At 35.4% G+C, this 12,676-nt stretch overlaps 1 protein-coding gene across 6 annotated transcripts in view; it reads right to left on the bottom strand.

The window, feature by feature from the left end:
• The window catches only part of CDC42BPA (CDC42 binding protein kinase alpha), a 145,261-nt gene that overhangs the window by 30,648 nt on the left and 101,937 nt on the right, over positions 1 to 12,676 (bottom strand). For 3 of the 6 annotated variants that reach the window (XM_087828890.1, XM_016201421.2, XM_016201422.2), the window contains one exon: positions 2,384 to 2,488. The exons of 2 other annotated variants lie outside the window; for them this stretch is intronic. In XM_087828890.1, coding sequence (XP_087685016.1) covers positions 2,384 to 2,488 — 105 coding nt within the window. Of the gene's footprint in view, positions 1 to 2,383; positions 2,489 to 9,773; positions 9,813 to 12,676 lie in introns of all 6 variants that reach the window. One more of the 6 variants, XM_016201428.2, reaches the window with a different exon arrangement.

The following is a 12,676-nucleotide window of genomic DNA, read 5'->3' as shown; positions in this document are numbered from 1 at the left end:
AGAAAATAATATAACTTACTGAAGAAAAGAATATCTAAATATGTATACCATGTTCATAGATGGAAAGACCCAATATCACAAAGACGTCAATTCTCCTCAGATAAATCTATAAATTCAATTAAAGTTCCCACCTAGCATCTGACAAGCTGATCCTAAACGTCATACATAAAATTACAGGGTCAAAAAGAAAAGGAAGAAGACTAAGGTGGGTGAAAGTGGGTATGGCTGACCATACTAGGTATCAGGAATTATTTTAGGGCTATAGTAATTAAGACAATCTGATGCTGGTGCAGACCTAGACTAAGAGAACAATGGAAGAGAATAGAGAAACCCCAGACAGGCCCATTTATATAAAGCAGAGATAGCTTTACACATCAATGGGGGAAATATAGGACAGTTGGTTGCTCATATGAGAAAAATAGATTAGAAACTTATTTCCCATAATACATAACAATAAATTTCAGTTTGATTAAAGTCCTAAACATTTAAGATTTTTGTTTTAACTTTTAGAAGAAAATATAGAGGAAAATCTTTATAATCGCTGCAAAGGGAAGAAATGCTTAAAAAAGACACAAAAAGCAGAAGTCATAAAGAAAAAGATTGATAAATGGCTACTTTAAAATAAAAACTGTTGCAAGACAAAAAGATATCACAAATAACATTTAAAAATAAGCCACACACTAGAAGAAAATATCTGCCATGAATATAGCCAGCTAAAGACTAATGTCCAGACTATATAAGGAGCACTTATGAAATAGGAAAAATAGTTCAACAGAACAATGGACAAAAGACATGAACAAGCAAATCACCATAGGCCAATAAACATAAACAGATGCTCAGTAACATGTGAAATCAGAAAATGCAAATTAAAGCAAAAATGCCACTCCATACCCATCAAATTGGCAAAAGTAAATACAAGGGTTGGCAAGGATGTGGGAAAATGGGAAACTCACATACACTGCTTGTGGAAATGAAAACTGGTCCAACATTGTGGAAAATAATTTGGCAAGACCTAGTAAGTTGAAAATGCATATAGTACACAACCCAGTAATTTCACTTCCAGGTATATATGCTAAACAAACTGCACTTTTGCAAAAGCAGATACCTATGATGATGTTCACTTCAGCACTGACTGTAGTAATAAAAAATTGGGAAAAACCTACGTATCAAATAGGTGAATGAATAAGTAGTTGTGGTATATTCATACAATAAAATATTATGCAATAGTTATAATGAATGAACTAAATGGACATGTATCTGTCTGAATAAACCTCAAAAGCATGCTGAATGAAAAAAGTTACATGTAAAACCAAGGAAGAGAGGATGCAATTCAATTTCAGGGTATTTAGATATGTCTGGGAAAAGAGACGGGGGAATGGTATAGGGAAGGGTGTTTTAATTCAGTTGTCTGGACTATTTTCTTTTTTTGAATACAAGTTTGAAAAAAATAAGACAAAATGTTCATTTCTGTTAAATCAGAGGATGGTGGTTACATGGGTGTTTATTATTCTCTATGTGATGGAAATATTTCAACATTAAAATAAAAATATATAAACTATTAAAACAATAAAAATTAAAAAAAGCAGAGGGTCTCATCAACCAGTCTGAGATAGTCTATCATAGGGCTGGAGAAAAACCAAGTCAGAATCTGAGTACAACTCACGCTTTCCTTTAGGCATCTTTCTTTTGGACTGTTGGACACAGCTCTGGAGATAGAGCAGAAGCAAAGGAGCTGTGTCAGCACCGTGATGCCGAGTCTGAACCAGAACCGCATCTGGAGCAGGATGGCACTAACTGAGGCATAACACATCCTTCTAACTTGTTGAGAAATGATCTTGAGAAAACTGGTCACCTGGTCGTTTAAAACCACTGATTGACATGAGGCGCAAATACAACAGTTTTTGCACTATTAAAAAGCATGATTTAGTTAAATGACTATCACTAATTTAGCAGTTAGAATAAACTGTTCAGCTGCCAGGAGTGGCGATTTGAATTTTAAGCTCTGTTTATGAAGTAGCAGTTTTGTCATGCCTTATTAGAATAAAGCGTGATAATGGCCCCTGACACTGCTATGTGCCTGCAGTGGATGTCTAATAATTCCAAATTTACATAGTTCAGTTCTACATCATTCTCTGCTTAAAATAAAGACCACCTTCCTGATTAAACAAATGTTCTGGCTATTTTAAGTTGAATTTTGGGGGACAACTTTCTACTTTAGTTTCATACTATCTACATTATCAGTCCAATGTAATGATCTCCAATATATTGTGACTTATTACACAATATATTTGATTAACAGAAGAGAGATTTCACTTGTTTTTGCAATTCCCTCTTTTCTAACACAAGTGAAAAGTTGGGGAGCAATACTGCTCCAATGAGGCACCTTAACTGGCTCAGCTTCACTAGATGTGGAAGGAGATGTGGACCTTGACTGGATGTAAAACTTGACGTTCGGATTCCGTACATGTGTGTTCTCAACGGGATCAGTCTAGGAAAATAAGTCAGGAAAAACAAAAACCCAAGAAATCACTTTCAACAATGTGCAGCTCTTAGCATTTCTGTAAGGCACGATCACAACATTTCTTGAGAAAGGAGGACAACAAATTTTAGTTTGAAATATTCGCATTAGGGATGTGTTATTATACAAAGTATAACCACTAGGTTTAATGAAAACCAAGGTTAAGATAACAATAGTTAACAAAATGTTCCAATTTTCACTGTTGATCTCTTACTTTGAGCACTGATCTCTGCTGTATATTCTTGTATTCCACATGAAACTTGCATTTTACAAAATAAATCATGCATGTGAAATAAATACAAGGTAGTTAACAGAGATATGCAAACAGATCAGAGATAATTTTGTCCCTGATAAGCCTGAAATTTGGTCCTTTACCAAGCACTGAGTGAAAGTAAAAGAAACTGACCGATTAGCTGTGGGCTTGTCGCTAAAGTAAATCCCCTTTTTATTTTGCAGCAGTAGAAATACCATCACTTATATTCAGCTGCACACTTTCAACCAAGTAGTTTTAGAAACTGAAAATGCTTTGGGTTAAAGTTTAGCATAAGAGATCTTAAGCACAATGACTGGTGACATAGTCAGTTTGGCAATTTTCAAAGTTACTAGGACTGGGTTTTTAAAATGAAAGGCAAGGATGGTAATTTGAAAAGGTTAGGGAATTTGTTTCAAATATGTTGTACAGCAAGAACAATGCCTTAGATCAGAAGCTACAGATCAATGAAAAGAGCATCAGCTTAAGCATTTTAGATATGTACTTAAAATGACTTTTTCTTTCTTATGATCATGGTTACTATTTTAGGGACTGGCTAGAGGGCTGGCAAAAACTGTAGTAGCCCTTGGCTGGTGCCCATCTATGGCCTCCCAGGGTGTGGGCATGGGCAGGTATTCTGGCAACCAGCAAGGCAAGACTTTGGTGGGGCTGATTAACATGGCCACCAACCAGGCCATAAACTTGCAATTACTGGAGTTGGCAGAAGTGGGAAGAAAGAAGGGTCTCGGTGAGGACATCTAGGGGACATGGAGCAGCAGCTACTTACCAACAGCTAGGAAGTATTTTGGTATTTTAAAAACGAGACCTACCGAACTGCAGCATCCCAGCTGTGTACCAGCTCTACTTGTGCGATGTGGCTAATTTCATCAAACTTGTATGTCTTATGATGTGGGACAGCCAGGCCTGAACCCCACCTCTTGACTCCAAATGCAGTACCCTTCCTGTTGGACCAGAGGCATCTCCACAGGAAAGGTACTCAGAGCAACTCAGTGACCATGGAGGCCGAGTTGTATTATTTCCTTTCCTGATAATGAACTCTGACCAGGGAGAGGAGAGTAAAAGAAAGAACAAAATGGGACTTAAGACAGATTTTACCCAGTTCACAACTGTACACAGGGACGGTCATGGAGAAGCTCATCAGTTTAAATTATTCTTCTGAAATATGACCCTGATTTGGGAATAAGGCAGAAATATCTTTTATTTCTAAAAACCACCTTCCTTCTAGTTTCCATAGATTATATAAATTGTAAACTATGGGGAAGGAGGTTCAATCGAAATGGAATTGATAAGCAAAGCAGTACTGATACATTTTACACTAATAAGAAAAAAATGGATTTAACTGTCTCAAAGTTTTAAAGGAATATGCAAGCAGGAGATTTGTTATGTGCAAAAAACTGGGTCATCTTAAGAAAATTTAAGTTTCTGATTGGCTACACAAAAGCCTTTAGCCCACAGCTTGACTGAAAGACAAAAATCAGATGTTCCTATGTGAAGCAAAATGCTGTGAACAGAACTGAATAGCTCTGTATCTCTGGGTTCAATTACTTTAAAAATTTCAAAATGATAAAGGGAAGAGCTTACTGCTCCCAATAGTCCTGGCTGAAATTTTAAACCAGGTCTGTTCTCTGAGCCACTTAAGCACATGGTGACAGAAAGTGAGCATACCGTTCTACATACATTCTTGTGCTGAAATTAGAACACACTGCCTTAAGACACTTAGTTGGTATGTGCTCTAATGGAAGGTTTACATCACAAAAATCATCACCTAAAACCAGCCTGCCCCCCTACCCTGCCCCATAGTTGGTTGTTAAAATCAGCAGTTTCATGATCTATGAAAATGTGACATTATGAGAGTGGGTTACTGAGCAAAGGGAAAAAATACATGAACACAGTTTAATCTGTAATTACACAAATTAGTGACTCTTAAAGAATTCTTGAGGCTTTTAATACGTATCTCTTGGCCCCTCCGAAGAATTATTGTCATTTATGAAAGACTCTTTCTCCTAACAAGTTTTTACTTATCAATGAGAATAAAATAAAAATGAGAATAGATTTTAAATTCATTTCTTAGCTGAATGAAGTAAAATAAAAACTAGTTATTCAGAAATGAAAAAACATTTAAATTAAAAAAATAACATTGTAATAAAACAGAACAGCGATTTTAAACCAGTATGCCACAAGAATTTTTATAACATGTGGTACCTGAATCTTTAGTCAAGGGCACTGACTTCTTTTCCCAAAGATTGTCAAATTAAAAAAATGACAATAGTTGACACAATAATAGTCGACCAGTGTGATTAAATCAAAATTATATCTACTTTTTTTTGTCAGATTGGTAAAAAATATAATATCTATTTTTTGGTGTGCCGCAAAATTTAATGGTTATTTATGTGTGCCAGGAGATGCAAATAGCTAAAACAGAATAATGAAAGTTACCACACTAGCTCTATGGAGCTGTATGCTCTTAAAGTAAAAATAAATTCCAGATGTTCAACAAAATCAAGTTAGTTAGGTAAATAAAAATATTCAAAATAAGTAAAAACATTGCAATAATATTTTGAGATGGCATTAATTGAGCATATTAAAAAGTCAAACTATGTCATTTACAATGATACTCTGATTTTTAAAAACAAACATGAATACATAAGTGAAGTTAAGAAACTACCACTTTATTTTCCAAAAGTATGTTTCTTATAAGACAAGAAACAAAGTTTGGTAAATATGAATAAACTCATGGCAAAAAAGTTTTGAATATCAAACTTTAAAAGAAATTTCTTTTTAAAAGATTCTACTAGAAGCTAATAGCAAATCAGGTTAATAAATTATAATATTTCCTTTCCTTTCTGGATAACTATCATTATAAATAATATCTCAAAAGAGGTTTCACAGTAAGGATAAGAAAAATACAATACTATTTATGTATTTTCTTTTTCAACCCTGTTAATTATCACCAACAGGACTGTGATTTTCAAGACGCTGTTAATTTTGTCTATAATTAAATGTTTACCAGTGCATTTCTAATGACTGGTTCTACCTACTAAAAAGCACGTAATTTTACTAAACTTTCATAATACTCAATGTCTATATGACAGAATTTACAGATAGCCTAAAGTTAATTTTAATGATTAATTGGCAATGACTGAGATATAATATAGCAGCAAAGCAATTAATAGCACATAAGTTATTTTTACCTTCAAAACAAATATAATCATTAATATAGTTAAACCATGGAAGTTAAAAAAATGCTTTGTTATAAAAAATGTTAATGTAAGCAATTAAATTAATGTAAGCATTAAATGTAAGCAATGACTTGAATTAATACAGGAAAAGCTCATAAATATACATCAACAGCATAGATGTCTTAATTCAATAATTGAGTTTATAATTATACAAAGTATGATTAAAAAGGGGATAATACTAAAAAGCAATAAAATGCTAGTATTAGTTGAACAGTGTATTTTTATATTATCCAAAGATAGATCTTGAAAAAAAATCTTAACTGAATAGTATAAGCAACTCACTCAATATTTCTAAATTGTAATCTATTGAGAAAAATAAATGAGAAGTATCTTTACATAAATGATTTTTTTCTATTTTTTTGTTAACTAATTCTTTTTTCTTTTTTTAAATATATCTTTATTGATTTAGAGAGAGGAAGGAAGAGGGAGAGAGAGAGATAGAAACATCAATGATGAAGAGTCATTGATCGGCTGTCTCCTGCACGCCCCTGACTGGGGATCGAGCCCACAACCCGGGCATATGCCCTGACCGAGAATCGAACCACGATCGCCTGGATCCTAGGTCTATGCTCAACCGCTGAGGCATGCCCAGCCGGGCTAATTCTTTTTTCTAATTAAACATACTTTAAGTAGTTATTCTGATGAACTGGCATTAAAAACATCTACTATACTCCAATAATTTCTAATTAATGGCTGGTTCTGTTCACTAAAAAGCAAGTAATTTTACTAAACTTTCATAATACTCAGTATTTTTACTTACTGCTTTATGTTTGGGGTGGGGGGAGCAGAAAAACTGAGTATCAGCAGTACTGGCCATAATGCACAACACTGTCGTGTAAAAAGTCCAAATGTTTCCTGAATCTATTAGGATTTCTCTGAAGAATAATCTATAATATGTATTTTTAGAGTAGTGCAGTAAAATGGAAAAATTCCCCCCTCCCCCCTGGAACAGATCTGATTTTTAGATGACCCACTAAGCAAGAATTCCTCAAATGATGCAGTATGGTCTTCTTATAAATAATAAGAACTAAAACTACTCACCTTGACTATATACCAATGGGTCTTTTTTACTCTAAAAATAATTTTCGATTTGAACAAATACAAATAGCAAACCATTCTCACAAGAAAACTGGTTTTAAAGTAAGACATCAAGTTTGATATGGATCTGATATAAATTTAAAAATAGCTTAAATCTAACATTTGTTGTATTTTGGCTTATATTAGATATATTGTTTTATATTAAAACTAAAAGAAAAAAAAATCCAGTTGTATCAATTTTCTTTATCCTTTAGCTAGAAGTATTTTGAAAACAAAGTGGCAAGCAATCTTTTTTTTTTTTTGTATTCAGAAACACTATAACCTCGAAGTTTCAGTGATATAATTAAGCTTATATAAAAACAGTATTATAGAAATACTAACTATATCATTTGGGCATCAGTAAATATTTTATCATTCCAAAACAAATCATAAATTACTAAAGGTTATAGCTAAGTAAGTACAATCTTATTAATTACAAATAATGTATAACTTGTTTCTCTCTTTATGAAAGCTTCCCAAGTTATTTTCAATACATTGGTTTGAATATCTATCTACTCTAGAGAATTTACAAATGTTCTAAGAAAACATAAAAGAAGTTAAGCCACATGTTGGCGATTTATAATCTCGGCTTCAAACTCTAAAGGAATAATCTAAAATGAAGCACTCAGTAGTTCTATTAATGAAAACAATACGGACTGTTCCATAACCACTTGGACTCATACATTAATAATATTAATAACAAATCTTTCTGATACTATGCTTAAATAACACCACTTACAAAGAACATAAGGCCACTGTTATGTAATACACTGATGTTCTTCAGGACTACAAGGTTCCTCACTATTCTATTAAGATGTTTCTACTATTATCTACTGAGAAACTGATAATTCTTCAAACATCTTCCTCACGGATATTTCCACTTTTCAGTAGCTGACTTTTTATCTGTCAGATACTGAAGCACGGAAAAATTGGAGAAAGCCTGGAAAGAAAATTAGCAAGCCTATCACATCTGCATTTAAAAAAATCCCATGTAATTTTACGTCAATAGGTTCTGGTTAAGTGTGACTTATTATCACCCTACAGAATAAAGATAAAGGCTAAGTAGCAGGGACCTTAAACAGCTATTTCCCTCAAAATATTTTCCTTATTTCAACATTCACAGACATTTTTTGGGTGGTCAAGGCCCCTAAAAGCCTGAAAGGCAAGTAGACATAACTGATCTATAATAAATTTAACCAGAAAAACAAAACCTCTCTGAATTATGACCTTATTCAAAAATGAATAGTTAAATGTTTAACTGTTCACAGGCTGTGATCTGAACCTAATATAATTCAGCACACAACACTTTGGTATTCCCTTCTAGGGGTGATATGATATAATTAACATATAGTCAGATTAATTTGATAAATTCAAACACCCAAAGGTTTTAACTCTATAAGTGTCAAAATAATCAAGTCATCAATTGAACCAGCAATCTTTTCATAAACTTCATTAACTAATGAGCTATCAGTTGAACTGACAGCTCTGGCCATACCCCTGTACCAGACACCGATAAGCATTATCTGAACTGCTAACCCATTATTAAACAGTAGTTTAAAAAAAAAAAAAGTGCTATATTAGGGCCAATCATATTTATTTGACAATTAACTCTTCATCACAGCAGAAAGATAAGAGTACAGGAAGCAGTGGGCCACCCTACTACTTCCCTGATCTGAACTTTCTAAGTCCAGGAATTCCGCATTTAAGGTGTTAATCAATACCAGTGATCATGAAGCTGACAGGTAAAGGGAAAAACTTGTATTTATCACAGATGCTCCATTTTAAAGTTACTCTTTTATAAGGTATACGAAAATCAGAGCCAAAAACGTCAGCTAGCCCGCTGCTTGTCAACTGAGGAGTGTGTATATGTGTATACTGGCATTGGGGTGGGGGCAGGTTTAGAAAAATTTGAGACCTTTCTATAAATAGGTTCCCCACTCTGGGCATCAGAGATCTTGCAGGACAGAGGTAGTGGCTGGCCCATTTCAGATGGACAAACACCGAGCTAGCCTTAGCACAGGAAAACTTTTATCATTTGTTACCAATACATATATAAAGAATGTTTCAAATGTTTTTTATCTTAGAATATAAATGATTTATTAACATTGCTCCAAATCTATATATAAAATATTTAAGGATATTCCTCTGAAACACATAAAAATATCTATCAAAAATTCTCCAGAACTTATTTACATAAAATTATAGTAAATAAGATCTACAACTTGTCCCAAATCATTTTTGAAATTTGCATATTATCATTTTCTTTCCATATAATGAAAATCTCTAAGAAATGTATACATATTTGCTTTTATCAGATTCTTATTTAGGAACTCATTTAATCTGTATGTGATCAATTTAGAAAACATACTTTAGGATCACTTTCCCCCCCCGCAATCAAAATAAGATACCTTATAATTTTAGTAGTTTGGTTACAGAAATTTATATGAACATTCCTGAAGCTTTGCGGCCAAAGCCAAAAAAAAAAAAAAAAAAACCACGAAAGAAAGAAAATACAGAAAAGCAGGTAGCGACAGCAGGAGCAGCAGCACAAAGCATGCAATAAATGTATAATACATCACAAAAACGTAAGCACATTGTGCAACCACAGGCAAAGGGGTGAGAGGGTGGAGGGCACCGGGAGGGGACACAAAGGGCGGGAGTCTCTTACACGTCTGCCTTTGCTAGCTGGAGTACAGGATGGAGAGCGCTTCAACAAAGAAAGGAGAATACTACACGTTACACATATTTACACACGTGACTCTACGACTACCACTGTCTTAACAGACAAAGTATATAAACATACATATAAAGACATTTTTTGATAGTTGAAAGGATGTGTATTTTTCAGGAAAAACTGGAGGACAGGACAGTAAAGAAACAGCTGCTCAGACCAGGTCTAAGAGTGATACTAAGTTTTCACTGGACCTCGCACAAAGAGTGACTCACGAAATAACCCTTTATCAAGTGGCGGACAACTTCCCTTCTGGAAAGGTTGGTAGTAGCAACTTGAAACATTAGCACTGGTAAGCATTTAATAAAATATTTAATTAATCTTGCTTCAGACATTTACCTACCAAATTCTTACTCTTTTCAAAGACGATTCTTTTAAATAAAAGCTAAATAAGGCCTTCAGAATGATTAATAATGGATTAAAACAATAGCAGTTGCTTCAACATTATTGTCCATGCTGACTAGGTATTCGGCTTAGTCAAAAGAGGGACCTTCTAAGAATTAAGTAACAATAAGTATGTAACAATTATATAAAAATACTTTTAAAGGTTTTGAAACTGCAATATTGAGCTTCACAAATATGAACCATATCTACTCAGGCAATTTACTATATTCTCTTCAGCCTAACATGTTGCGGGTTTACAATATGTCAGGTATTTAGAAGAGAAGGCGTGGCGAGTGAGGCTGGTGGAAGACACAGGGCCATCGACAGATACTATGATAAACGCTGTTGTAACAGAGGTACGTACGAAGTCTGCAAGGGGACCTGGAGGAGGGATGTCCAGGTTTTTATGGGGACCCGAGGAAGGACTTTATAAACTGAGTTGACAGGAGTCACAGAGGAGTTCAGAGAAAACTACAAGGACCAGAAGCATAACTCAGGATGATCAGTTCTATTTGTGCAATAGCTCTGGCAGACTGGTGACTGGGAACTGGTATTTCTCCCTACAGGAAACTGGAAAGGAAGGTGACTTCCCTGTGTCCCAAAGAGTTAGAAGCAAACCAGAATTAGAAGGCCTGCAGGTTCTAAACAAGTGTTTTGTTTATTAGTCCAGTCAGTCTTAGGTCTAAAGTCTCAGATTTAAACCTGGTTTCATTCCCTCACTTACTGCTGGAGGTACCCGTCTCACCCTCCCTCCCCGAAGCAAACACTGAGCAGCTCAAGCCCCACCTCTCCCTCTAGCTAATATTTAATCTCTCCCCTCTCTTCCTTAATAATTCTAAGAGCTAATGTCTATCCTGTGTAATACATAGAGGTGCTTTACCAAGTATTTTACATATGTGAATTTAAAATTCTCACAGAATTAAGGTAGGTAATACAATCCCCATTTTAAACACAAAGAGAATAGAGTAACTTGTCAAGGTCACAAAACTGGTTGGTGGCGGGGCTGGGATTCAAGCTTTCTCAGACTTCTCAGAAATGGCACACGATCAATGTTCATCCACTTCTCAGTACGGTGTGGCTTCTGCTTTGCCCATTCTAATGAAATGCTGATAAGGTCAGCAGTAGCCATCTGTACCAAGGGGGTTGACCATTCCCTCCTTAAAACTCCGTACTCCCTTGGTTTTTGTGACATGCCACTTTCCTGCGTAAGCTCATCCCCTCTGACCACTGCTCCTTCTCTTCTGTGGAACCTGGTTCCTCTGCTCCTTTCTCGATGCCAGATATCCCAGGTTTCAGTTCTGGCTCACTACTGCTCTCACAGAACTTCTCTTCCTGGGAGATCATCTCCTTTCAACAATGCAGACCATTTCCAAACCTCTCCGATTCATGTAGAAAACTATCTGCTGGACATCTCTACCTGGATGTCCCTCAGGCACCTCAAGCCTGACTTGTCCAAAATGAAGCTGGTTAGCTTCACCTCTGTTAAACCTTGTAATAACTATTACATACGGAACTGATAAAATCTAAGTCCCATAATACGCAATGTCAAGTCATCCCGATTCTGGCCTGGCCTGTTTTCAACGCACTTACCAATCCCTGCTTCATCCCTTTTGCTTTCAGCAAACTGAACTGCAGTCTCCCTCTGGCCTCTCCCTCCCTCCCTCCCCTCCAACAAGCTCCACCTGCCTATAATGTACACCTCCTGTACAGCTTTCTCTTCCATTTTGCTCACCATAAACCTCTACGAAGGCCCAGCTCAGGCATTATTTCTTTTAGAAAGCTTTTCTGAACCCTCTTGGTTCAACTGGATCTCTCCTATGATATGCAGTCCATATCTTTTATCATTGTACTTCAGTCCCAATGGTTTTAAAATTATCTATTTAGATGTCTCTTTTCCACCAGACTCAGATCCTTCAGGGCAGGAAATATCGTACTACGTTTAGTAAAGCCTGTAAGTTAAAAAATTCTTAATAAATACTGAATAATATCTGAAATTCCACAGTACTTAAATGCTATTAAGAAATATTTATGTTATCCCTTTCTACATTGTACAGTAGGCAACTATGAGAACACTCTAACATAGAAAGAGTTGTCTAAACAGTGTAACTTTAAAAAAAAGGGCATCTTGCTCCAAAGGTCTGCTCATATTGCCCAAATCCTAGTGACCATTCGAATTTTGAATTAAAGGCAAAACATACTGAGGAAAAAGTAGAGGTGGGAGTGCGACTGTGTGTACTGTTTTAAGTAAAGGAATTATAATTTTAGTAGACTTGTGTGGGAGGGTTAAGGGAAAAATAGAGTGGATTTTGGAGGCACACCATGAAGCCCTGAAGAATCAGAGGATGGTATGAGGGCACGAGGCTCCTGGGGGCAGATGGAGAAAGTCAATGTGTGGCCACCAAAGAAAACTTGATTTCTGCAATCTTGCTTAATACTAGCCTCATTCCCTCCTATAC

The sequence above is a fragment of the Miniopterus natalensis genome, chromosome 21 (assembly GCF_054644295.1).
Source record: "Miniopterus natalensis isolate mMinNat1 chromosome 21, mMinNat1.hap1, whole genome shotgun sequence".
Classification (NCBI taxonomy): Eukaryota; Metazoa; Chordata; class Mammalia; order Chiroptera; family Miniopteridae; genus Miniopterus; species Miniopterus natalensis.
This window is presented reverse-complemented; position numbering and strand designations above follow the sequence as displayed.